The following is a 22,091-nucleotide window of genomic DNA, read 5'->3' as shown; positions in this document are numbered from 1 at the left end:
TCCATGAATCTATGTACATGAACACTTAGGAAATTTTACTGTACAAGTCCTGTATAATAATTAATATTTTATTTATAAGTTAATTTGTACAAAAATGGAAACATTTTTACATGCATCCTGTTACAACTACGTAAAGTGAATTCCTTTGGCATTGAATGCATGAAGTAAATTAATAAAGTCATCAATATCCATCGATCTGGCACGATTGTTTTCTGCATTTGCTTTATGTAATATATCATTTACCATTTTCTTAATATCAAATTCTTCTGGCAAGAGCTGTCGAATAATATACGCATATTATTTTCTATTTAATAGATCTGATTACTATAACCATTTTACCTTGTTATTTAGGCTACAATGTAGTTTATAATTTTTCTCCAGCATTGATAGAACTGTACTTTGTTTAAAAGCAGCAGAGAGAGTCTTGTTTTTTCTTATAAAAGCAATCCTTGTTAATCCATCCCACTCTTGATAATTTATAGGTGGAGGAGGATTTCTTGGTTCTATCCTTACAACATTAGATTCTACTTTAGGAGGGGGTCTAAAATTATTCTTTCCAACTTTCATCAACATATCAACTCTTGCTAACAATTGAGTATTAATGCTCAAACGACAATATAATTTGTCTCCTGGTTTAGCTACCAAACGTTCTGCAAACTCTCTTTGGAACATTAAAACAGCACATCTATGCAAATAATGACCAGTTAATATTTGCAATAAAGGATAAACATGCCATAAAACACAGTAAAAATTAGTACCTAAAAAGTGGTCTGTGCAATAGCAATTTAAATACTAGTGGGGATGAAATCTGATAAGGTACATTAGCTACGCATAAATCAAAAAATGGCAAATCAGCCTTTAAGACATCTCCGATTAAAACTTGCAATTTAGCTTGGTAAGGAGTTCCCTGTACCCTTTTTTGTAGTTCAGCAACCATTCTGGGATCAACCTCACAAGCTACAACTTTTTTTGACTTTTCTAATAATTTTATTGTCATGTTTCCTGTACCTGGACCAATTTCTAAAATTATATCTGTTGGTCGTACTGCAGCTTTTTCTACCATGCTTTGTATAATCAACGGATTTTTAAGTATATGCTGTCCAAAACTCTTATTGAACATAATTCCTAAAAGTATAAACAATAGTTCCATAAATTCTGATTAGATGCTTATAATTTAGTGATAAAATATAAAATACAAATAATTAACCTTGCTTGGCAATCTCATTGTGAACGCGGGACTTCTTCTCTGCACGTATTTTAGGCATATTTTTAATAATAATAAGCAGTAAGCACCATGTGCGAAATACAATACAACGAATGACAAGGATAATAAAGTATGATGAATGGAGACAATGGAGTGAGAATGTATGTATGTATGTACTTCTGTGTATGAACTTGCTAACAGCGCTGTCTATCGTTAAATTTTGGCAGTGTTTGAATGTGCATTCGGTATACGTAAAACGCATTTCCCACTTCTCTGTCGTTGTATTTGTTGGCGCCTATTGTGAAGAAATAATCGAAAACGACCCACGTGCATCCTCTTTTATACTGTAATTGTACAGAACGTACATACGTATGTACATACCATACTACGGTTTTCAGACATGTATATTATTGTATATATATAGTACTAGACAGTAAACTCAAGAGAATAGAGAGAGGGTTGGAACTGGTTGGAACTGGTTGGAACTACTTGGAACGTCTTGGAACCAACCTGTAGGGTTGGAACTGTCGGAAGTCGAAACTCGGAAGGGACGGAAGTGAGAAATGCGGTTAAATGCTGAAAAGGCATCCCCGATGAGAAAGTACTAGGAAGAGTAAGAGTACGAGCCAACTGTAAATAGCTTAATCTTACCGATACAGTAAGAATAAGTAAACAGAAATTAAAAAAGTAATATTTATTTCTTTAACCTTAAAACTGCAGTTAAAAGTGGTTAATTACTAGAAATTCAATGCAGACAAAAGGGTCGAATGGAGAAAATTTATATACACTTTTATTAAAAATATATCAATTTTTTGTTTACAAAAATACTAAGATATTTGACATTATAACATAGGTACAGTCTGCAGTTTATAAATAAGTATTAGAAAGTATAAAAATAAAACATGAAAAACATAAATAAAATTGCGTGTAAATGTTTGATGACGATGAGGAATGGTGCAATGCTTCAGAAATTAATGGCAAAAGTTTCTCAATGGATAATTTGAATCTCCTGTCAATCTCATTTTCGGTCAGGTCGTATTTTTTGGTGGTAGGTACAACTGGTAAGTCCGTGACATGGTTCAAACTTATTCCAGATGCGTAATCACCGCATTTTGGAAAATTCCTCGGTACCGCTACCATCTCTTCGTGATCCCCGACCTTGAAGACCAAGGACATACCGATTTCCGCATGAAATTCTATGTGACAGTGGAATAGCCAGTATCCTGCAAAGTTTCATCCAAATTAATTGATCCGTTAAATAAACTTTGCACAGCTAGTAAAATATAAATGATATATATAATTTGAGATTTACCTGGATTATCAGCGTGAAATCTGATAATGGTGTAGCCACCGTCCGGTACGGTTACCGTGTCCTTTAATGGCGCTCGGTTTAATTTTCTTTTGATCATACCTTTTGCGTCTAATCGTTTTATCTCATCTACAGTCACATTTCTTCCCAGTCTCTCCATAGCTATCACACGAAACTGGTATCCATGAAGGTGAAACGGATGATTGGCATCATATGTGACTCCTATATAATCGTAACAAAAAAATGACCATATCAATACAGAAGAATATGCAGCAAAATTTTATTAATTTTTTCTTAATATGGCAAAAACGTGATAAAATATCGGTAGTGTGTTCTTTCCTCTCTCTTAGTAGAAACTCAGATTGACTCGACACACACACACACACACACACGCACATGCACACATGGAGTGAAATAGTGATCGAATTGTGTGATCAGCGATGGTAATTCGAAAGAAAATTCTCTGTTTCATTACACCTCCCAAACTCATGCAGTATATGCATAGGATTGAAAGGCATTATAGTGGAAGAGATTTTTCTCGAATCCCCATGATTGTATATGTGTCAATCGCGAGTCGACAATGTAGCTTTCTGCAAAAGCAATATTGTAATTGTTGCCTCGCACACATGGTCGAAGAAAGGATGCTGACGCTTTTAGGAATTATTATGTTTATTATGTGGCAGCAGATCGTGGGATTTCACGGCTCCTCTAGCCTCTACATACTACCATAAGCCTCATTCCCTATACTGATAAGCGCGGCGCGCGCAAGGGATTCAAAGCGGGGCTCACAAATTCCCACAATCTACCATCATTCACTGGTCCCTTTAATAAATTACTTTTTTCCCGTAAAATTGTGTCGAGTGAATTATTTCTTTCCAGTGTATGCATCATGCAGTTACGTACCTTCGTCGACAAGAATTAATTCCACGATGCTTCCATATTTAATTTGAAGTGCATGAGTGCACGAGCAATGTTCATCTTTACAACCTTTTACACTGCTGGAATTGCAGAATTGACTGGAATCGATCATCTCCCTTTGAGAAAATAAAGGGAAATGAGGCAGTTTGTTCGATATATGATTTAATTGAGGAGTGAAAACTCTCTGCCTTTTATCTTTCACTGCATGTGTATAATAATTATTACAAAAATAGAGAATATCAATTAATATACGATAGATAGCATGCATAATTCACTTAAAAAAAAAAATGATTTACAATACCTTGATAAAAACTGTAGATATTTTTACGATGAAAGTGAGAATTATCCTTATCGTAGAAATCATAAGAGATGTAAAATTGATAGTCTGCTTCTTTGGTATATGATTCATCATTATTATCAGTAGCATTTAACAAAGGGATACTCAAACTGTTATTGGTCTCGGTTCCTTCGTTCAAAGCATTTATTCTCTAAAAATGAAAGATAAAGATGAATAGTAGAAGAAGAAGGAAATGCGTTGAAAATGAGAAATAACCAAAGCTTACAATATCAGTAATATTCTCTGGTTTATAATTGTAAAAGATTTTTGCTCGAGGATCCTGTTCCGGTGCTCCTTCGTACCTTAAAATGGCAGCTTGATGAGCACTCAAAAATCTTTCGTCACAATCCATCAATCCTCGAAATCTTATCCAATAATTGTCTACTGGCTGATTGGCCTCCACTATAAAATCGAATCTCTCGCCTGCGTAGCTAACGAAAGAGTCGGCTGAAAAGTTTCAATAATCTTTCTATTTATCTTGGAATAATTACCTATATATACTATATAATTTTTCTTGTATAAGATTATTCCGCCCTTGATACTAAAATTATTCTCACCTTCGACTCTTTCCACATCTCTACCGTCCGAGCTTATCAACTGCAAAGTGTGATTATCAATAGAAATCTCTATTGGGCAGTTGAGAAATTCAGCATTGATCAGTCTAAATCTGTACCTGAGGTTCTAAAAGTTTGGCAATTTAAATTCCTTCATTTTAAGTAAATTTGATACTTGCAGTGCGCACGAATGTTATATATATATATATATATATATACCTTTTTTACGAGGAAGGTGGAGTATGGTATATTTTCGGTGACGTTGTTTTCCTTGGTAATCGACTTGTAACGTCCCAGGCCATTGATAAGAATATTTGGAGCCTTGTTATCGCCATCGGCATGATGATGGGCCAGAAACATGTCGGTACCCATTTTATGGGCCCAATCGAAAATTAATACTGTGTGCTCGTCGATGTCATATATATCGTTGTGATAATCCTTTCCTGGTGGAGATCGAACTATTAGCGGTCCAAATAATCCATCGCCTCTTTGTAATCCTAGAAATTTAATGTGTGTGATTTAATGCAAATCGATCGATGAGTTTTGGAAGAGGTAATTCAATACAATATTCAATTATTTGTCTCACCTGAATGCGAGTGCCAAAAATGAGTTCCAGACTCAGTGGCGTGAAACTCGTATCTAAAAGAGGTTCCAGGTGAAATTGGACATTGTGAAACAAACGGCACCCCATCCATGTACGGGGTCTCCTTTTGATGTTGGCCATGCCAGTGCATCGTTGTGCTTTCGGATGCCAATAAATTAATCACGTCCACTATTATCTTGTCTCCCTGGCACACCTGTAAATTTTACACTCGTGGAATGAATTATTCATTAAAAATATCCAATGAATCATGAAACTGTATATAGAATTAGGAACGATGCATCCGTAATAAATGGCAGGTGGAAATTTAAGTTTTTTTATCAGATTCATTATACCGAAGAAAACTGTTAAATTCATATAGATTAATAATTAAGACTTTGAGAAATGTAACCATTAAGAATATTTCAGGAATTATCAAAGTAGAACTAAACAATGTGCCCATGAGAGAAAAATATCGTTTGATGAAATTTAATCAATTTCATCAGACGATCGAAAGCTTTTCAATAATTTAAGAACTACGATAAGTTTATTCGTAAATATATAATATATACATATAGAATCGAACGTTTGTATGCATGATGCATGCATGCATATACCTATACATATACTATGCATAGGTATTGTAAATAGTTGATTGCTGATCTAAAGAAAGAGGATTTATCTTGGCCATTGAATTTTCAAATGGTAAGAGTGACTGCATAAATCGCACATGTGTGTGTGTGTACGTCTATATACCTCTTACCATCTCATCCATCTATGATAAAGATAAACGTTTCTAGCATTTCTAGCTCTCTTGTTTGAACATGCATGCATGCTTCGAGTCTTTGAAGCATTGTAGGCCATTGACACGTAACTGCAAGAAAAGGAGTGAGTTTATGGATGATGTGCGGCCTCCTGCCGGTCTCCCACCGCGAAACGCCGGCCGGCAAGGCCAAACACGCGCGCGCAAAGATGCATTGAAAAACCACGATTACCATGCATTGTCGATCGGTTACTCTCATTAAAATAATTAGCAGTAAAATTATTATTGTATAATCTTACGATGAAATCATTTAAAAAAATTAGCAGCTCAATTATACTCTTATTTTACCATGAAATACTTGTTGCATTACAGCTCCATGTAATTGAACAATTGTATATATATATAAGAGCTATAGATTACCAAGATGCAGACTCCATATACCGTATAGCTTCCTCTCAGCTCAGATACCCTACGCAGATATTGCTTTATTGTGATTGAGGTTTAATCCTTTTTATCGCACGAGGAGCTTTACGCACAGCACGAAGAAGGGATGATTAAAATGCGAAAAATAACGCCCGCTAATACACGCCATCTCCTCTATCTCTACACCAATAATCTCGCGTGCATAAATGGTTAACTCAATTGATAATGGCAGATACCGAGCAGATAATTCATGCGTGACAAGTTAGACAGTGCTCGCGTCAACTGCACTTGTTACACTTCATTTTCTCGTATTTATTATACACTGCACACTTTTATACTGCTATATTCATATAATGTATACCATGGATAATCTAGGCGAAGCTAATGTTTCAATATTCTACTGGAATCGCTTCTTCTTTTTATATTTTACCGCATCCACTCTTATTTCCATTTTATCATTCGGTATGATAATGCATGCAATGGGAAGATTTTAATTCAGCTTTCCTGAAATCTTAATCTTCTTAATCTTCTATTTTTCTACTTCTATTCCTATTTCCACTTGACGATCCAATATCATAATCTACTGGGAAGCTCTGTTATCTCAGTTCTACTGGAATGTTCTCTTCATACGTTATACTCTTCTATCTCTACGTTTATTCCTACTAAGGCACTAAATCATTCAATATCATAAGTCTGCACTGTGGAAACTAATACTACTTCAGTTTTAATCGAATTCTACATATCAGTTGTCATTACCAAATCAAATGAGGCTATCGTGTGTAAAGAGGAAAATTGGCTCAGATATACCGAAGCGTATGCTATATAAATGAGAAATAATTATGCAGTATAAGTAATGATTTCGAGAATAATTCTTTTTTGCTAGAATCTGCGTAATATATACTTTTGTACTTATTAACCTTGAGATGTTTTACGAGAAGGAAAATATTGAAATGATAGTTTTCAGTTAGCTTCCTTTTTTATAAGTAATAATAGTTTCTTATTTTTACGTGTGTTTTTATAAACAAAGAAACGTTCCAACGAGTATATTGAATTAATAAGTTTCAATAAAATCGTCTAAAGGTGTATTGGAAATAAACAAATATCAACCATATCAATGAACAGAGCCAGGATGTATCTTTTAATTCTATTAACGTTCTAAAAAATTGAGAACATTCGAGTTTTGATTTTTTAAAGTAATAATTTCTATTTTAAAACTGAATCGCGCGCTATATTGAACATTTTTAATGAAGCTTTGGTTGTGAAGTGTCATTTATATACAGATGCATTAAACAGAGAGAGAGAGAGAGAGAGAGGGAGGGGCTGTTTACCTCAATGGGGGGTCCAGGTAGTTGTCGATTGACAACCAAGATGGATCTTTTTACGCCATCCGCTGGTATACAGTGAGGCCTGAAGCAGTCGGTGACGTTGAATGGACAATCGTAACATGCCTTGCTCATAGTGTAATAAGACTCGACGTTGAATGTATAATAGCACTCCATTGGCTGGCTACCATCCTTGCAGGACCTTCTGCAAGGATGATATTTCCACTGGATTCCATCAGCCAACTTTCCATCGATTGGACTCAGGCCAAACTGATTCGACAGGGATATCAATTTTTCTAACGTATTAAAAAAAACACATAATATCATTTAACTTGCTACCAATTGCCGATAAATCAGTTGGAAAATATAAAACACTGACTATGACATTTTTTAAGGATAATGTGTTTAAAATAATTATGTGATTTAAACAAATTTTGGTTGGAATATTTCTATTAAAATGTTTTAGTCATACAAGTTTTAGAAATATTTCATAGAGGAAATTAAATTTAGTTGATTAAAATTAAAGTGGATGTCATTCACACACACAAATATAACATATTTATCAAGACTGCGCATAAGAAGAATATTTAATTGCAGTGCATATTCAAATTAAGATTTTTCTTTGAATAAAATATTGTTTTATTGGCGCGCGTAATAAAAAAAAAATGAAAAAAGCTGACGAAGGAGAAGAGAAGATCCATGCAGTCAAACTTTCGCGTTGTTGCATCACCGTATAAACCGGAATGTTACGAGTAATTACAAAACACGAAAATCTCCTAGGCCCGAGTGCCTCTTTGAAGGAAGTCCTTGTTATTATTGCATGAGATTGCTCAAAAATAGCTCTGTTTTTTCTGCTTCTACTGTTTTTTCATTCCACTGGTTTACAGGGGAATGGTCAAATTTTGTGCCTGACCTTGAATGAATGGAACGGCCTTTGTGGAGAGGAATAAAAAATCAAAAGAGGGGAAAAGACTCTCTCACCTGAATGACAGATACTCAGCAGCAGTAGATGGAGTTGTAGAAAAAAGGTGACCGATTTGATCCAATGGTTCATTTTGTTCCCTGAAAACACAAAGTATTCGATCGTAGTCGTTCAAAATGTGCATTTCGTTTGTTTTTAAATTTGTATAACAATTTTTCATTTTCTCGCTATTAATAATAAGGATCTAATTCTGAGTTTTTTTCTCTTTCTTTTATCCAATGTAAACAGATTTTAATATATGGATTAAGATTGCTCCTCTACTGATGTGGAAACTGCTCCACATCAGAATTAAATTTTACGCTTCATTTCCAAGTCTCGATAATTTTTAATTTGCTGTACGAAGCCTGTTTTATTTTAATTCTTCGTTCAATAGCAATTTGGGAAATTTGGAGCATCATCGTTAAATATTTATTGTCAATTTATCACTTCTCGTCTCTTTTTCAATATACAGATAAGGAATCCTTGAAGATGATTATGCAGGAATTAGTTATATAAATGGAACATTTTCTTGGAACAAAATGTTAATCATCAAAATCCGGATAGTTCTCACGTGATCAATTAATTTAAATTGTTCGTTAAAGCGAGAAATGATCAGTTCCATATGCACTGCACTCTCTTAAATTACATGGTAATAAAATATAAATGCTACCAAATGATAAATAAATAAAAAAAAAATGAATGCCAAAGTTTTTGTGTTAAAAGAGAAGGAAAGTGTTGATTCGAGAGGGAAGAAATTCAAAGAGGATAAAGAAAAATTTTAAAGGTGGTAAAACAAGTAGTTTGGTAATTATGTAGGTAGCAAAAAGTACATATATACATAGATAAATATTTATGGAATAAAGAAGTATTCCAACGTGGTCCCAAAAAAATCACTGTTCGGACAAATACTGGCGGATGATAAAGAAATACAAAAAAAAATCATATTTACCTTTCTATGTAAGAAAGAATGAAATGTGTGAATTATAGAAGTGAGCGATTGGAAGGGAGAAAAAAGAATTTTAAAGGTAATAAAAAAAAAGCAGAATGATAATAGAGGTAGATAATAGTACATATATATACATAAACAAATATCTATATAGATAAGGTGGTATACATACACCGACGTGGTTCACAAAGATTCCCCCGTGGTAATAAAAAATCACGGTTCGAACAAATATTGCCAGATAATTAAGAAAAAAAAATGCAAAAAATGCACGTTTTGATTTTTGTACGTGAAAAAAAAGTGAATTGACGAAGGAAAATATTAAAAGAGGGTGAATAAGAGTTTAAGGGTAACGCGCGAAGAAAAAGAAAGAGTGATGGTAGAAATAGATATAGAAATATCGGCAGATGAGGGAGTGTAGGTACCGACCTGGTTCCGTAAGAATCCCGTGATCGTCCTGAAATCTGCGTGAGCGTGTGTTACGAAGCACTGAACGAATACTCTGCTAGCTCGGTGCTTACTTTCCTTGCTGAAGAGGAGATTTCCTGGAGGTCATGCGTGCCCCACGCGTCTATCGCGAGTCGTCTTGCTTCACCTGCCAGTTTCTGTCAATTTCAGTCTCTCAACGCCTGATAATAGGCTACTTTCGTTAATTGACTTCCCTGCTCGTTGCTACATGCACATGTGCTATATAGGTATATCATATTATATTTATAAAGCTCGTGTGGGAAATTACTTTTTATGCAGCAAAACAATTCCACTTGCACCATTAGCAATTTCACTCTATCAAACTCCACTAATTTTTTGGAATTTTTTAAAATTTGCGCCAATTCCACTAGTCCCGTCCCAGTCCCAGTCTCACCACCCCTAAAGCGGCCCTAGCTTCTTGATCGATACAATATAGTAGAATAGAAGAGTTTATAGTTAACTCGAGGGCACTCGAGACACCTGGCCAACACTGGAAACACCTGGGTGACGAACACCGCTTAAATCCATTTATTCCTCCTCCTCAGGAATTCCCCATTCGAACACTTAACTTTATTTTCTATCTATTTTTATTTTTTTCCTTCCTATATGAGCAAGGAAAATACAGCAGTGTGACGTCAACGGCCTAAACAAGGATAAAAATACTCGCGACGGGATAGCATTGCCTTTCTCTGATCTGACGTCAGGGATGATGCCTCGGTTGCAAAAATTATCTGCAATTATATCTTTCGTTATTCTGAAAAGAAATCACTTACCTCGAACGTGTATAATTGCTACTCAACTGTACTTCTATTCCTATATTCTTGTTTCATCAATGGATCTTCACACTGCAATACATGTGTGTGTGTGTGTGTGTGTGTGTGGATTTATAGTCCTTGCGTTCTTTTTTTATTATTTGTTTTTTAATTAGTGATAGCGATGAATTACCTGGTTGAAGCGATATAAACTCTGCTAATATAAGTATCGGTTATGTATAGCTGGTACAGTATGTTGCGTTTAGTTTTTGCACGCGGAGAACTCAGAGTTTGGATTTCCCCATTTAAACGGGTTCCACCACCTAGCTGTAATAGACGTTGAAATTGTGTAAAGAAATGGACAAAGCGGATTACGAGCTATTCGATATTCCTTTTGCGGTTAACGACTCGACTCTGGTTGCTTACAATGATAAGCTTTTTTGTTTTTGTTATTTTTATGACGCTGAATGGAATTTATTAGCAAACTGACTATGGCAGATTTTAAATTTCGTACGCGAAACTTTAATCGACCGAACTATTAATATTTTCATTAATCATTATTAGAGTAATATTCCTAGATCGTCTGATTCATAGTTAAATAGAAAAGAACCAGTAATAATAGCCAACGAGATACTTTTTGTCTGCGGAATAACGATCAGTCATTTTTTTTCTCTCTGCTCATAAATAGGGGTCATTTTCGCTTTTTCAATAAACACCAACCACTCGTCTTCCTATATAATATACAAAGCATAAATCTTGATGAGAATCTTCTGACGGTTCGAATAAATTCATCATTTCTTTTTTTTTTGTCATTCAAAACATGAATGCATTCTTTTAAATGGAACGTCAACTAAAATATTCCACAATTTTTTTAAACCGCGGCGAACATTATTTGATAATACAGGTAGTAGATGAGTCAAATTTTTACACCGTATCTTCATAAGTGTTTGTAGCAATTATAATATTTAGAGTAGTAGTCTACGTGTAAATCAAGTACACAAATTTTAACGCGAATTTGGCTTCTTATAAATCTAAAATAATAAATGTTAGCTCCTGATGGAATGTGAACTGTGAGTCAATAAAAGATACTACTTTCATATCTTGGAAACTATAAAATACATGGTACTATATAGTAATTTTTTATAGTATTCATGAAAATAAATACCTTCGCAATTTCTCTCGCGAAACTTTGGAATTAACGCACGTTTTATCCGCTTCGAAATTCAAGTTGATGATGAGTTTTATATTAATTTTAGGAAAAAAAAATCAGGTAAACTGAAAAACTTCTTCCTCATAATCACATCTGTATTTGCTCATATAAATCACTTGCGTTGTACATTCGTTGATAATAGATAAATTGTTCAAAGGAACAATTTTATGAACTTATTATGTAAATTGGAACATATAGGTATATTATATACTTATATAGTGTTGTAACAGTCAATAATCAGTCAAATACTTCGGCACTGCTTTATTTCTGACACTGCCTATAAATGGAATTATAAAAATCACTTTTTCCTTAGTAATAACTTTTATCTATAATAATTATTAGTAAAATAGTCTATTAACATCTGTAGATGCGCAATGAAGCTTAAAAATTGTAGTGTAAACTTATCTGTATAATATATTTAGTATACTATTTGATTAATAATTTACCTTCCCATTGAGTGACGGAAATACAATTGATCTGTTAAATGTAATGTATCATTTTTTTGTAGCTTGTACAAAATTATTTTTTATACCTTACTTCCATAAAGAAATTTGTAAAAAACTTCAATATTCAAGAAGGTATTTAAAAAATTTCTTCAAATACAATATAATACAATTCTCAAATATCGTAATGTAAATCACAAATATGCAATTAGTCTCTTGTACTAAAGGAATTTATTTAAATATTGATTATGACTAGATATTTTAAAAAAATATTTCAAAGTATTTCAAAGGCAATAGTGAACTTCACATTTCGATTGATTTAATAATGGACTGAATACTATTGAAACTGAATTCAACTATTATGTGACATGTTTCATGTTTTGGAGTAGTTTCTAATATATAATATCTTTTTTAAATAGAATATAAAAAATTTTAATCTAAACCCCTGTGCTTTCTCTTCATTCTTGCATAAGGGCCAATATCAGGATCCATAACAAAATCATATAAAACTGAGACCCAGGAGTTATGTTGGGGCAAATTATCATAGAATTCTCCTGCTATTCGCTTTACCTATAAGAAGTTATTATACATAAATCGTTTATAATGATTATAATTATCTTCAAATTATTCACAAAAACAATTTAAATATTATAGTACCTCTGGTAACCTAGAGCCAGGAACAGCTGGAAAATCGTGATGTTCATTGTGATATCCAACGTTAAAAGTTATCAAGTTAAGTGGTCCATAATAGCTGTAAGTCTCAAATCCTTTTTTATACATATAATGTTCTGATATGAAATGCCCTGCTACAGGGTGAACCCCCATTGCCATGAGAGAGCCAACAATAAAATAAACTAATATCTTACCACCAAAGAAGTACCATACTATACAATCAAAAACTAATTGAACAGATAAATTTACGAATTCTAAATATGTAGGCTTCTTTGGATAAGTTGCAAGAGGTCTGAAGGAATAAAAGAATGGTTGTAACATCAACCAAACAAATTTTCCAAATGTTGTGCAAAATAATTTAGCTTCTAAATAAGTTGGCAAGTCTGTATCCAACTTTTCATCACCTTGGTACTAAAATGTTTGATAAAATAATGAGAATTTAATATGAAACTTAGATTATATATTCAAATATTTTTATATTAATCGATTTTACTTACACGATGATGCTCTAAATGATATTTCTTAAAACTTATGGAAACTGGAATTATCAAAGGCAAGTTGGCAAAAAATCCGAATAATCTATTTGCCATTGGCCTTGCATGTCCAAAAGCAAGATTATGAGATATTTCATGTATGGCTAAAATTGATTTAATATTAATTTTTTTAATTAAAAAACACTAAAATATAGAAATTAAAATATTTACCAAGCATGAGAGAATGATTAATAACTCCACCAAAGCAGTATGCCATCAGGAACAAAACAGGGTAACTCAAATCTTTAACAACAAACATTGATAACAATTGCACAGTGACCATTCCAGTTACTACCCATTTAAAATTTGGATCATATCCAAATAATTTTTTTATTTGTGGATACTTCTCTGAAAACGAAATATACACTTTATTACTTCTCATAGCAATGAAAACTTTACAAATCTGTCAAAGCTAGGAAATTATATTTTTGGAGCAAATTGGTTATTGCTCATGTTTATTTGAAAAAGGAAATTAATATTATTTCTTGGCATAAAAGAGTTTTGAATAATTTATCATGAAATTAATTAGTTTCTCTGGAGGAAGTAGAAAAAACGCTTATCTTTTGGAGTAGCAAGGATAACAATTATACATAATCACGCGCGTAAACACTATTACTGTTTTAATTACCCAAAATCAGTTTTCGTCTGGATGCATGCGGCTCTTCCGTATAGACCCATTCGAAATCATTTCTTGATACATGTTGGCCCATTTTTCTCTAAAATTATATTAAAAAAATAATCAGCAGGGAAGTTTAAGCAAGGTAAACTACGCCATGCTCAACCAGCTCCAACTCAGGCGACTAATCTAACCTATTTTCTTCTTACACTCTTACACCACCTAAATGTAAGGAATTTCTCTGTCAGTTACTATACACTAATCACTAATACTAAGATAACAGTGATACCAGAGTTCAGAAGTCTAGAACTCCAGAGACACAGCCCAAAGCGCCAAAAGTGACTAAGGCCCTAGGGCAGAACCAATCAGAACTATTCCATCTGATAAGGATAAGGATATAAATGATATAATCGCACACATACACTATACAAATCGTCTGACAAGTCACAGCTGGCAACATATCATTGGACAAGATAAATCCCGTCCTTGCTTAATGCCAAGGATAAAAATGGCAAGGTTGATAATTCTAATTGCACGATTTATTTTTATTATTCATTGACTAATAATCTAAAGCCTTGTTGGAATAAAATTTAATTTATGTAATGGAAAAATAATTTGAGAACATTGCTTAAAGTTTATGCACTAAATAATACAAAGCTATTATAGAAAAATATAAAAAAATGCCAAATATTGAAGTATTATGACATTATAGTATTTTCCGTAACGATAAGGATAAAATAATTACCCGATGCTGTGCTCAATTAATGATTTACCAACGATTTTTCAGAGTACTTTTCACGTGATTTGTGTTTATTTCTTATCTTAATTTCCTCTCTCTCTCTCTCTCTCTCTCTCTCTCTCTCTCTCTCTCTCTTTCTTTCTTTCTTTCTTTTGACAAAAGAAGAGAGAGGAAAGGGAGAAAGAGCCCGAGAAGGAAGGGTAGGGAGGGGGGAATATGAATTAAGAAGAATCGCGACTAATTCAGTTGGTTTTGGCATTACATTTTTTAGTAAAAGTTTGGAATGTGCAGAATGTGCTTAGTATTGTAATAGAAAAATTATACTATTGAATTTTGCGAGGAAAAAATTTTAGTGGTACATATAATTCACAGAAAGAATAAAGAGGAGGGATGAGAAGAAAGAAATTGCGTTTTACCAAAAGTCAAAAACTGTAAAGGAATTGAAACTTTTGACAAAACAAATTGACAAATTTTTGTTTCTTATTCCCCTTCCCTTAAATTGGAGAAACGATAATATCCCTATTGGTCTAGGAAAAAAGGAGAAAACTTCCCTATCTCATCAGGCGGTGAGCGAAAATTTTCTCTCTCTCTCTCTCTCTCTCTTTTTTGCACGCTCTATCCCTATCATTCCACTGAGTTTCTCTTTTTTGCGCATGTGAGTAGCGTGGAAAAAGAACAAATTTCCTTTTGGGAAAATCTGTGTGGTGCTGTGCTGTGGTGCGTAGCGTGCATGTGTACTGTGTATTCCTGTGATCGGTTTCGGTAAGACTGGTGTGAGAGGACGAGCATCTCGTACATCTCGTGTAAATAGACAGCTAGCCCTCGTGTGTCATTTGAGATAATGAATCCTCTTATTATATAAGTTGTGAACGAAGAAATGATATGTTGAAGAAAAAGTGGATGAAATTTAGTCGATTTCGTGCAGTTCCTAGCACATTTCAAAAATGACTGAGCCTTCCTCTGGTGCATCAGCTTCGGCCAGGTAAATTTTTTCTTAATTTTCTGATTTATTTTATTTATTCCTATTCCCAGCCTCCTTTAACATGCGTACCATTTTCGGCCTTTACCCCGAACTCACGACCATTTCTGACATTCTTTAAAACAATTCTCTTTTGAAATCAAAATACATCCCTTAACCTTCAAATTATTTCAAATATCCAAAGGTGAGACTTTAACGTGCCGGTTGTCCTACCATCCCTCAACCTAGTTTTCGTAATCTTTAAAAATACCTTTTAGAGAACAAATTATGTTTTCTTAACCTACAAATTACTCCGTTTGTAATATGCGAGTGCCGGTTATTTCACTGACATATCCATTGACGTTTAAGATTTTTCTTTTATTCTAACATATCTGTCCTAACTATCATTAAAAAGTTTGCTCGCTATTAACTCCGTTAAGACTGTGTCTCATCTTCCAGATAATTATTTAACAGTCATCTACTTCTAAATGACTCACGTTAGGTTAGTAATAATACATAATAATGGTTAGTACATCGTAAATTATTATATATAATTCATTATTACTCTATACATTTCTCTATACTATAATTTATCTGAGCTATCTGTTAATATTTATAAATATATTATTCTTGTATTCTATTTAAAGATATGTATGATGAATAAAATAATCAATTGATATTAATTATATTTTTTACTGCAGTGTCATGAGATCTTAATTAGCATAAACATGTATGATGTTCTGCTGCTTTTGAAATTATCTTTAATGAACTTTGGAAATTGGTTTGGAAAAAGAATTAGCAAAATAAGATGCTTGAATTTTCTTAACAAATATTTCTGTGTAAAGTCCAATTTTAAATTATTATTATAATATGACAATTTAAATCACCTTGTAAAATCTATTGTGAATTATAACTACACATTTGCTTCAATGTATTTTACATAGGTTTTTTGAGTACTAGGATATAGTATGTTTAAGAATGACTAATAATTCAACAATATTTAATGCTTTATCAAACACAATGAAAGAAAAATTTAAACTTCTTTATATAAATGTTATTATATTTTGTTCTCACTTTATTTTGCAGAATAATTACAAAACTTATGACATTCATAAAATGTATTGCTAGGACAGCATTTGTAATACTAAATAATGTATATTGTATACCAACATATGTAGTATGGATGACCTTATTATTCCCGGTAAAAGTGTATCAACCTCAAGTGTACTGGCGGATAGAGGGTCTCTTTTTCCATTGGCTCTTGGCTATGGTTTCCATGTGGAGTTGGTCAGCTGGCTATGACAGTATGTATTGTTGTATTATTCAATATGTGCAAAATTTGGTAATAATGGAAAATGGTTTTTCAGTAATAGAGCAAGGAGATGATATTCAGAAAATCATTAGCGAGAGAACTTTAGTTATAGCCAATCATCAAAGTACTGGAGATGTTCCAATTTTAATGACAACATTCAATGCTAAACCAAACGTATTACCAAATTTAATGTGGATAATGGACAGAATATTTAAATTTACTAATTTTGGCATAGTCTCTATTCTGCACCATGACTTTTTTATTGTATCAGTAAGTATCATTTTAAAATTGAAACATCAGACTCTTCAATAAATTAAAGTAAATATTGAAATAATTTTAATTTTTGTTATGATTTTAATGTGTACTAATTTTAATAAATATAATAGGGCCGTAAAAAAAGGGAGGAAAGTCTAAAACAATTGGAGAGACATTTGACAGAATTCTACATCCCATTAAATAGAAAATGGATGGTACTATTTCCAGAAGGAGGTTTCTTGTGTAAGAGAAGGGAAACTTCGCAGAAATATGCAAAGAAAAATAATTTGCCAATTTTAGAAAATGTTTCTTTACCTAGAGTAGGAGCAATGCAAACCATTTTTGATACCATTGGTCCAAAAGAAGAATGCATAAGTGATAATCAGTATGACAGTAGATCAGGTAAAATCTCTTGTTTTATATTTAATCTAATTAACTTTCTTCCTTCACTGTTATAGAATATTATTTACAGATATAACGGTAGCTAAGCCAGAAATTAGTTGGGTTCTAGATATTACTATAGCTTATCCTCAAGGCAAACCTATTGATTTGCCAACAATAATAACTGGTTCAAGACCGCCATGTGAAACTGTCTTATTCTATAGAATTTTTCCAAGCTCAGTAGTATGTTATTTTTATTATTTTATCAGCCAATGCCTTTTGTGTACGTTTTATCTAAATTTATTATCAGTAATGCGTTTTTTCTTTTCACGCATTCGCGTTTAGGTACCACGTGAGCCTGAGCTCTTATCGAAATGGCTTTTCGATAGATGGGCGGAAAAGGAGACTATGCTGGATAACTTTTATAAACATGGATCATTCCTCGGAGATCAAGGTCCAGTCAGTGAAGGCTCAAAAATACATCAAGATCCTTTGCGATTCCTAGTCCTTCATTTATTCTTCATAACATCTAGCTATATTCATTACAATATGTTTGCATATGTATTATCCTGCTTTTGGTAAAGTACAGTATACATTATCCAAGTAAAATCTGAAATACTAAGCTCAATAATCTATGAATGAAATGTTCTTGATTTGAAATTCATTTATCATGGATTAACAAACGAATATAAAAGAATTAGAAATATTTCTTACTGCTGTTTGGTTTATTATTGGGCAAATAAGTATTCAGCAAATTGTACAGTTTATTGTTATTCTTTGTTGTACTTGCCAAGACACAATTCACATGATATTACTTTATCGTCGCGGAAGATTTTCTAAAATGGGAAATCGTTAAACCAATAACTGAATAAGTCTCCGCGATTGAAATTAGTCGATTATAGTAAATAATATAAGATAATTGAAATGTTACACTGAAATCATCTAACAGGAAGAACATTTCAAACTAAGCATTGTCACAAATGCGTTAACACTTTAGCTAGAACATTTATAACAGTTGATCGATTTAAAAGCCATATGCTGAATTGATTGCAAAATGTATAACACATTATGTAGATAGATTCAGGTGTTTCATTAACACGGAAGGTATTGTTTTATAATTCTGTATTATTCACAATTGCGTGGATGTATTGCACTTGTCTTGAGGACTTAGCATTTTCTTAAGAATTTATTATTATGTCCTGCATGCATGTTTTATAATACAATTTGTTATAATATAAAAACCAGTATTTCATAAGGCATAATTGCATAATATGATGAATGAGATATTTTTTATGTCATGCAAAGGACTAAACTTTCAGAAAATTCATTTTATAAACACACATATATATATATATATAATACACAATGTCGTAGGAGAAAGATGGTATTTTTCACTTTGTAAACTGTTATACAAGATTAGGTTTTATAATGTATTCTAAAATTTAAGGGTTTCATAAAAGTGACTGCTTGTTTAAAGACAGGCAACCAAAAAAGAAACCATTTGTACAGGAAAAGCCACAATCTCATGGAAACTTCTCCATTAGATCTGAACATTGATATATTTAATAATAAACAAAAGCATTCTTAAGTAATTTGTGCCTTGCTCCTGCGGACAGTTTTACTGTTTGTATATACAACTATAAATATTACACATAAAATTTTATAATAGTTTAAAAGCCTATCTTTTATTATATGTAAGATTGACACTTTTGTATGATATCATAGTAGATAAACTGCCTGACTATTTAATTGATAAGCTTTGCAACATTGCTCTAAATGCTGCCTCACTCAAATACAATACTAGAAGTCTTTAAATTTTCTTTGTCTTGTAAAAGATGGCCGAGTATGGTTGCAGCACAGTGAGTGATTATTGAAAAGTATGTGTTTAAAATGATAGATATTTATTTGAAAATGATGTGTCAATCTAAAGGTGAAATAATGCAAGTCTGTAGGGCTTTTTTAACTTATATAATAATACTTTGTATGCAGCACTCATTTTTCTTGTTTTGTTTTACAAAAATCAAATTGTTTTACTGTATAATTTTCGCATATGATAAAGTCACTATGTGATTGCATTTTTTTTGCATTTAATATTGCAATGACCAGTATATGTACATATCTAAAGAAGGATCCTTATCATCTATGGACTACAGAGCTTGATGCAAAGCTAATTTTCTAAATTAAACTATAGTCTCATAGAAATAATAATTGTGACTTTTGCACAGTGATCTAATAAATTTAAAGTATTTAGTGAGGAATACATTGCTATTTTTGCACAATGCCACAATGTAGATGTTTTCATCAATGATACTTTTGTATGATAACTTACACCGGATCTTATTTTTAACTTGTTTCAGAGTATAGACATAAAAATTCATTTATTTATATAAACACAAGAGATCAAATTTTTTAATAGGACCTTATACACCTATTTTTTATTTAGATACATAAAAACATGCAGAATATTGAAATCTCTTACAGTTACACAGATAAATGAAGTTTTATATACACTTTGTGGTAAATTAAAATAAGTTTCTGTGCAGCTAGTCTTGATCTAGTTGTTACAATCAAGGATATTGCAGTTGTCGATCAGTTAAAGTTGATCGTAATATGTTGCACAAAAGTAATTACTGTGCAATTTACACTCCACAATGAATGAATGTGATAAAAAATAGTTCCATTACTGAGGACACATTGATGTTCATAATAAAGCTAATTGAAAGGAAGATTTTTATTAAAGTTTGGCTCTGGAAATTGATAGACAAAATACTACTTGCTTATATTGTTGTTTTTCATATCATAACTTTTAATAAAAATGATTAAAAATTTTTAATAATTTTTCCCTTGTTTTGACATTTTTATCCTTTTTTACTAATAGTTCTGAAAAATTATTATAATTAGATTATTTCACGAATAAGCTAATTAGAGATTGTAGTACAAGCGGCCAGCGGGTATGTATTTATGTATGTTAATAAACAATCCGCTCGCACCTCAGCTCCCTGATGATCCTGAATAATGCTGCATTTAAAAGCGCTTTCGTAGTGTAGATTGTAAACTCAATTAATGGTTATTATCGTTATTAACTTCACTTGATTTTTAAGAAAACTCGAATTTTGAGACTTAAATTGAGGGTCTCTCAAGTAAGTCAAATTCAAGTCTAACTAAACTTTCCGCTGAGTGCTGACTTTCTGAGACAGCCTGAATCTGCCCTCTTGAGTTCTGAGCCACTCTGTTGACTGATGACTCTGCTTAGTCTGCTTCTGTCTGTTCAGTACAGTGTACTTTGTGGCACTCTGACCGAGGCCTGAGGTGAATGAGTGGTGATTATAAATACGGCCCTTATTATTCAATTAAATCTGTCATCTGAATACCTACCAAAAAAAATTAAACATGACGACGTTACGACCATTTACCTGCAATGATTTATTTAAATTTAATAACATGTATGTGAGTTTTTGATAATTTACTAAATCCTAACCTATGATAAAGATAATAATGTTATATTACAATCAGATTTTTAATTTCAGAAATTTGGATCCTCTGACAGAAACTGTATCCTTTTTATTATTAATCTCTGAAAGTTTATAAATAGGATATTTTGATTTTTCTTTAATAACAAATCTAGTATGGATTATCATTTTATATGCATTATTTGGCTCATTGGCCAGAATATTTTCAAGTAGCTGAATCACCGAGTGGTGAAATAATGGGCTATAGTAAGCAAGTTAGAAATTTTAAATGCTGATCTTTCAGAGAAATTATACATCTAAACTGACCATTCCTTTCAGTCATGGGAAAAGCAGAAGGACTTGGAGAAAATTGGCATGGCCATGTAACTGCACTTACTGTCTCACCTGATTATAGGAGACTTGGGCTGGCTGCCAGATTAATAAAATTCTTGGAAGATGTTTCAGAAAAGTATATATTACATAAAGGAGAAAAAGAGATATTTCTTAACTATTTATTTAATTTTTTGCAGAAAACAAACTTATTTTGTTGACCTTTTTGTGAGGGTTAGCAACAAAGTTGCAATCAAAATGTATCAGCAATTGGGGTATATAGTTTATAGGACTGTTTTAGAATATTATAGTGGTGATCCAGATGAGGATGCATATGGTAAATTTTTTTTGCAAATTTATAACTTTTTTGTAAACTTAAGTAAAAAATTAAGTCTTATTTAAATTTATTTAACAGATATGAGGAAAGCATTGTCAAGGGATATACATGGAAAATCCGTAATTCCGTTAACCCATCCTGTAAGATTGGAGGAAATTGATTGATTTTATATCAAAAGTATTTAATAATATTATGAACCTACATTGAATAGTAAATACCTTTAGTATTTTATATTTTATACTAATCGCGTTTTTATTTTCAATTACAACTCCAATTAAGCTCCACATTAATCCTTTCATTTTCAAAATCCTCTCTCTCTCTC

General features: G+C 32.4%; 5 protein-coding genes across 12 annotated transcripts; 2 read left to right on the top strand and 3 right to left on the bottom strand.

Annotated features, from left to right (window-relative positions):
• Positions 1-52: 52 nt before the first annotated feature.
• LOC136773737 (probable dimethyladenosine transferase) lies at positions 53-1,405 on the bottom strand. The gene is made up of 4 exons (XM_066727639.1): positions 1,208-1,405; positions 759-1,125; positions 340-685; positions 53-276 (listed from the first exon to the last, which is right to left on the bottom strand). The coding sequence occupies exons 1-4, from the start codon at positions 1,263-1,265 to the stop codon at positions 127-129; spliced, it is 921 nt and encodes a 306-aa protein (XP_066583736.1). The 5' UTR covers positions 1,266-1,405; the 3' UTR covers positions 53-126.
• A 571-nt stretch (positions 1,406-1,976) lies between these two features.
• Positions 1,977-10,830, bottom strand: LOC136773876 (uncharacterized). Of its 5 annotated transcripts, XM_066727806.1 has the most exons (11): positions 9,744-10,830; positions 8,392-8,472; positions 7,417-7,706; positions 4,909-5,119; positions 4,542-4,819; positions 4,326-4,449; positions 3,995-4,215; positions 3,733-3,919; positions 3,417-3,632; positions 2,517-2,735; positions 1,977-2,427 (listed from the first exon to the last, which is right to left on the bottom strand). In XM_066727806.1, exons 2-11 carry the CDS (start codon positions 8,462-8,464, stop codon positions 2,072-2,074), a joined length of 2,175 nt encoding a protein of 724 aa, XP_066583903.1. In that variant the 5' UTR covers positions 8,465-8,472; positions 9,744-10,830; the 3' UTR covers positions 1,977-2,071. The 5 variants fall into 5 exon arrangements, with proteins under 5 accessions (XP_066583903.1, XP_066583905.1, XP_066583907.1 ...); XM_066727808.1 differs by lacking the exon at positions 3,417-3,632; XM_066727810.1 differs by lacking the exon at positions 7,417-7,706.
• A 1,160-nt stretch (positions 10,831-11,990) lies between these two features.
• ifc (delta4-sphingolipid-FADS-like protein ifc) lies at positions 11,991-14,798 on the bottom strand. Of its 3 annotated transcripts, none has more exons than XM_066727817.1 (6): positions 14,754-14,798; positions 14,021-14,108; positions 13,564-13,740; positions 13,357-13,496; positions 12,845-13,270; positions 11,991-12,757 (listed from the first exon to the last, which is right to left on the bottom strand). In XM_066727817.1, the coding sequence occupies exons 2-6, from the start codon at positions 14,100-14,102 to the stop codon at positions 12,620-12,622; spliced, it is 963 nt and encodes a 320-aa protein (XP_066583914.1). In that variant the 5' UTR covers positions 14,103-14,108; positions 14,754-14,798; the 3' UTR covers positions 11,991-12,619. The 3 variants fall into 3 exon arrangements, with proteins under 3 accessions (XP_066583914.1, XP_066583913.1, XP_066583912.1); XM_066727816.1 differs by lacking the exon at positions 14,754-14,798 and adding an exon at positions 14,203-14,408; XM_066727815.1 differs by lacking the exon at positions 14,754-14,798 and having other exon boundaries at positions 14,021-14,406.
• A 193-nt stretch (positions 14,799-14,991) lies between these two features.
• Positions 14,992-19,728, top strand: LOC136773879 (acyl-CoA:lysophosphatidylglycerol acyltransferase 1-like). The gene is made up of 6 exons (XM_066727814.1): positions 14,992-15,729; positions 16,792-17,009; positions 17,073-17,287; positions 17,404-17,674; positions 17,745-17,896; positions 17,999-19,728. Exons 1-6 carry the CDS (start codon positions 15,692-15,694, stop codon positions 18,233-18,235), a joined length of 1,131 nt encoding a protein of 376 aa, XP_066583911.1. The 5' UTR covers positions 14,992-15,691; the 3' UTR covers positions 18,236-19,728.
• A 1,178-nt stretch (positions 19,729-20,906) lies between these two features.
• Naa20A (N-alpha-acetyltransferase 20 A) lies at positions 20,907-22,002 on the top strand. 2 transcript variants are annotated; one of them, XM_066727819.1, is made up of 6 exons: positions 20,907-21,096; positions 21,181-21,205; positions 21,279-21,369; positions 21,442-21,571; positions 21,633-21,769; positions 21,848-22,002. In XM_066727819.1, the coding sequence occupies exons 1-6, from the start codon at positions 21,044-21,046 to the stop codon at positions 21,931-21,933; spliced, it is 522 nt and encodes a 173-aa protein (XP_066583916.1). In that variant the 5' UTR covers positions 20,907-21,043; the 3' UTR covers positions 21,934-22,002. The 2 variants fall into 2 exon arrangements, with proteins under 2 accessions (XP_066583916.1, XP_066583915.1); XM_066727818.1 differs by having other exon boundaries at positions 20,907-21,100; positions 21,167-21,205.
• Positions 22,003-22,091: the final 89 nt, after the last annotated feature.

This window comes from Prorops nasuta, unplaced genomic scaffold (assembly GCF_024137725.1).
Source record: "Prorops nasuta isolate Cenicafe-Biocafe unplaced genomic scaffold, Cenicafe_Pnas_1.2 PNAS00005, whole genome shotgun sequence".
Lineage (NCBI taxonomy): Eukaryota > Metazoa > Arthropoda > Insecta > Hymenoptera > Bethylidae > Prorops > Prorops nasuta.
Note: the sequence above shows the minus strand (reverse complement) of the source record. Positions and strands in the feature narration are given on the sequence as shown.

Excerpts from the sequence above, each read along its gene's own strand:
- ifc (XM_066727817.1), bottom strand. The coding sequence starts at position 14,102 with ATGGGCCAACATGTATCAAGAAATGATTTCGAATGGGTCTATACGGAA. Across the intron at positions 13,741-14,020 it reads CAGACGAAAACTGATTTTGG|AGAAGTATCCACAAATAAAA; the intron begins GTAATTAAAACA and ends TTTCGTTTTCAG. Across the intron at positions 13,497-13,563 it reads TAATCATTCTCTCATGCTTG|CCATACATGAAATATCTCAT; the intron begins GTAAATATTTTA and ends AATCAATTTTAG.
- LOC136773737 (XM_066727639.1), bottom strand. The coding sequence starts at position 1,265 with ATGCCTAAAATACGTGCAGAGAAGAAGTCCCGCGTTCACAATGAGATT. Across the intron at positions 1,126-1,207 it reads CAATGAGATTGCCAAGCAAG|GAATTATGTTCAATAAGAGT; the intron begins GTTAATTATTTG and ends TTATACTTTTAG. Across the intron at positions 686-758 it reads TTGCACAGACCACTTTTTAG|ATGTGCTGTTTTAATGTTCC; the intron begins GTACTAATTTTT and ends TTATTTGCATAG.
- LOC136773879 (XM_066727814.1), top strand. The coding sequence starts at position 15,692 with ATGACTGAGCCTTCCTCTGGTGCATCAGCTTCGGCCAG. Across the intron at positions 15,730-16,791 it reads GGTGCATCAGCTTCGGCCAG|AATAATTACAAAACTTATGA; the intron begins GTAAATTTTTTC and ends TTTATTTTGCAG. Across the intron at positions 17,010-17,072 it reads TTGGTCAGCTGGCTATGACA|TAATAGAGCAAGGAGATGAT; the intron begins GTATGTATTGTT and ends ATGGTTTTTCAG.
- LOC136773876 (XM_066727806.1), bottom strand. The coding sequence starts at position 8,464 with ATGAACCATTGGATCAAATCGGTCACCTTTTTTCTACAACTCCATCTA. Across the intron at positions 3,920-3,994 it reads CAGAGAATATTACTGATATT|AGAATAAATGCTTTGAACGA; the intron begins GTAAGCTTTGGT and ends TTTCATTTTTAG. Across the intron at positions 3,633-3,732 it reads TATCTACAGTTTTTATCAAG|TGAAAGATAAAAGGCAGAGA; the intron begins GTATTGTAAATC and ends ATACACATGCAG.
- Naa20A (XM_066727818.1), top strand. The coding sequence starts at position 21,044 with ATGACGACGTTACGACCATTTACCTGCAATGATTTATTTAAATTTAAT. Across the intron at positions 21,572-21,632 it reads TTGGAAGATGTTTCAGAAAA|AAAACAAACTTATTTTGTTG; the intron begins GTATATATTACA and ends AATTTTTTGCAG. Across the intron at positions 21,770-21,847 it reads TCCAGATGAGGATGCATATG|ATATGAGGAAAGCATTGTCA; the intron begins GTAAATTTTTTT and ends TTTATTTAACAG.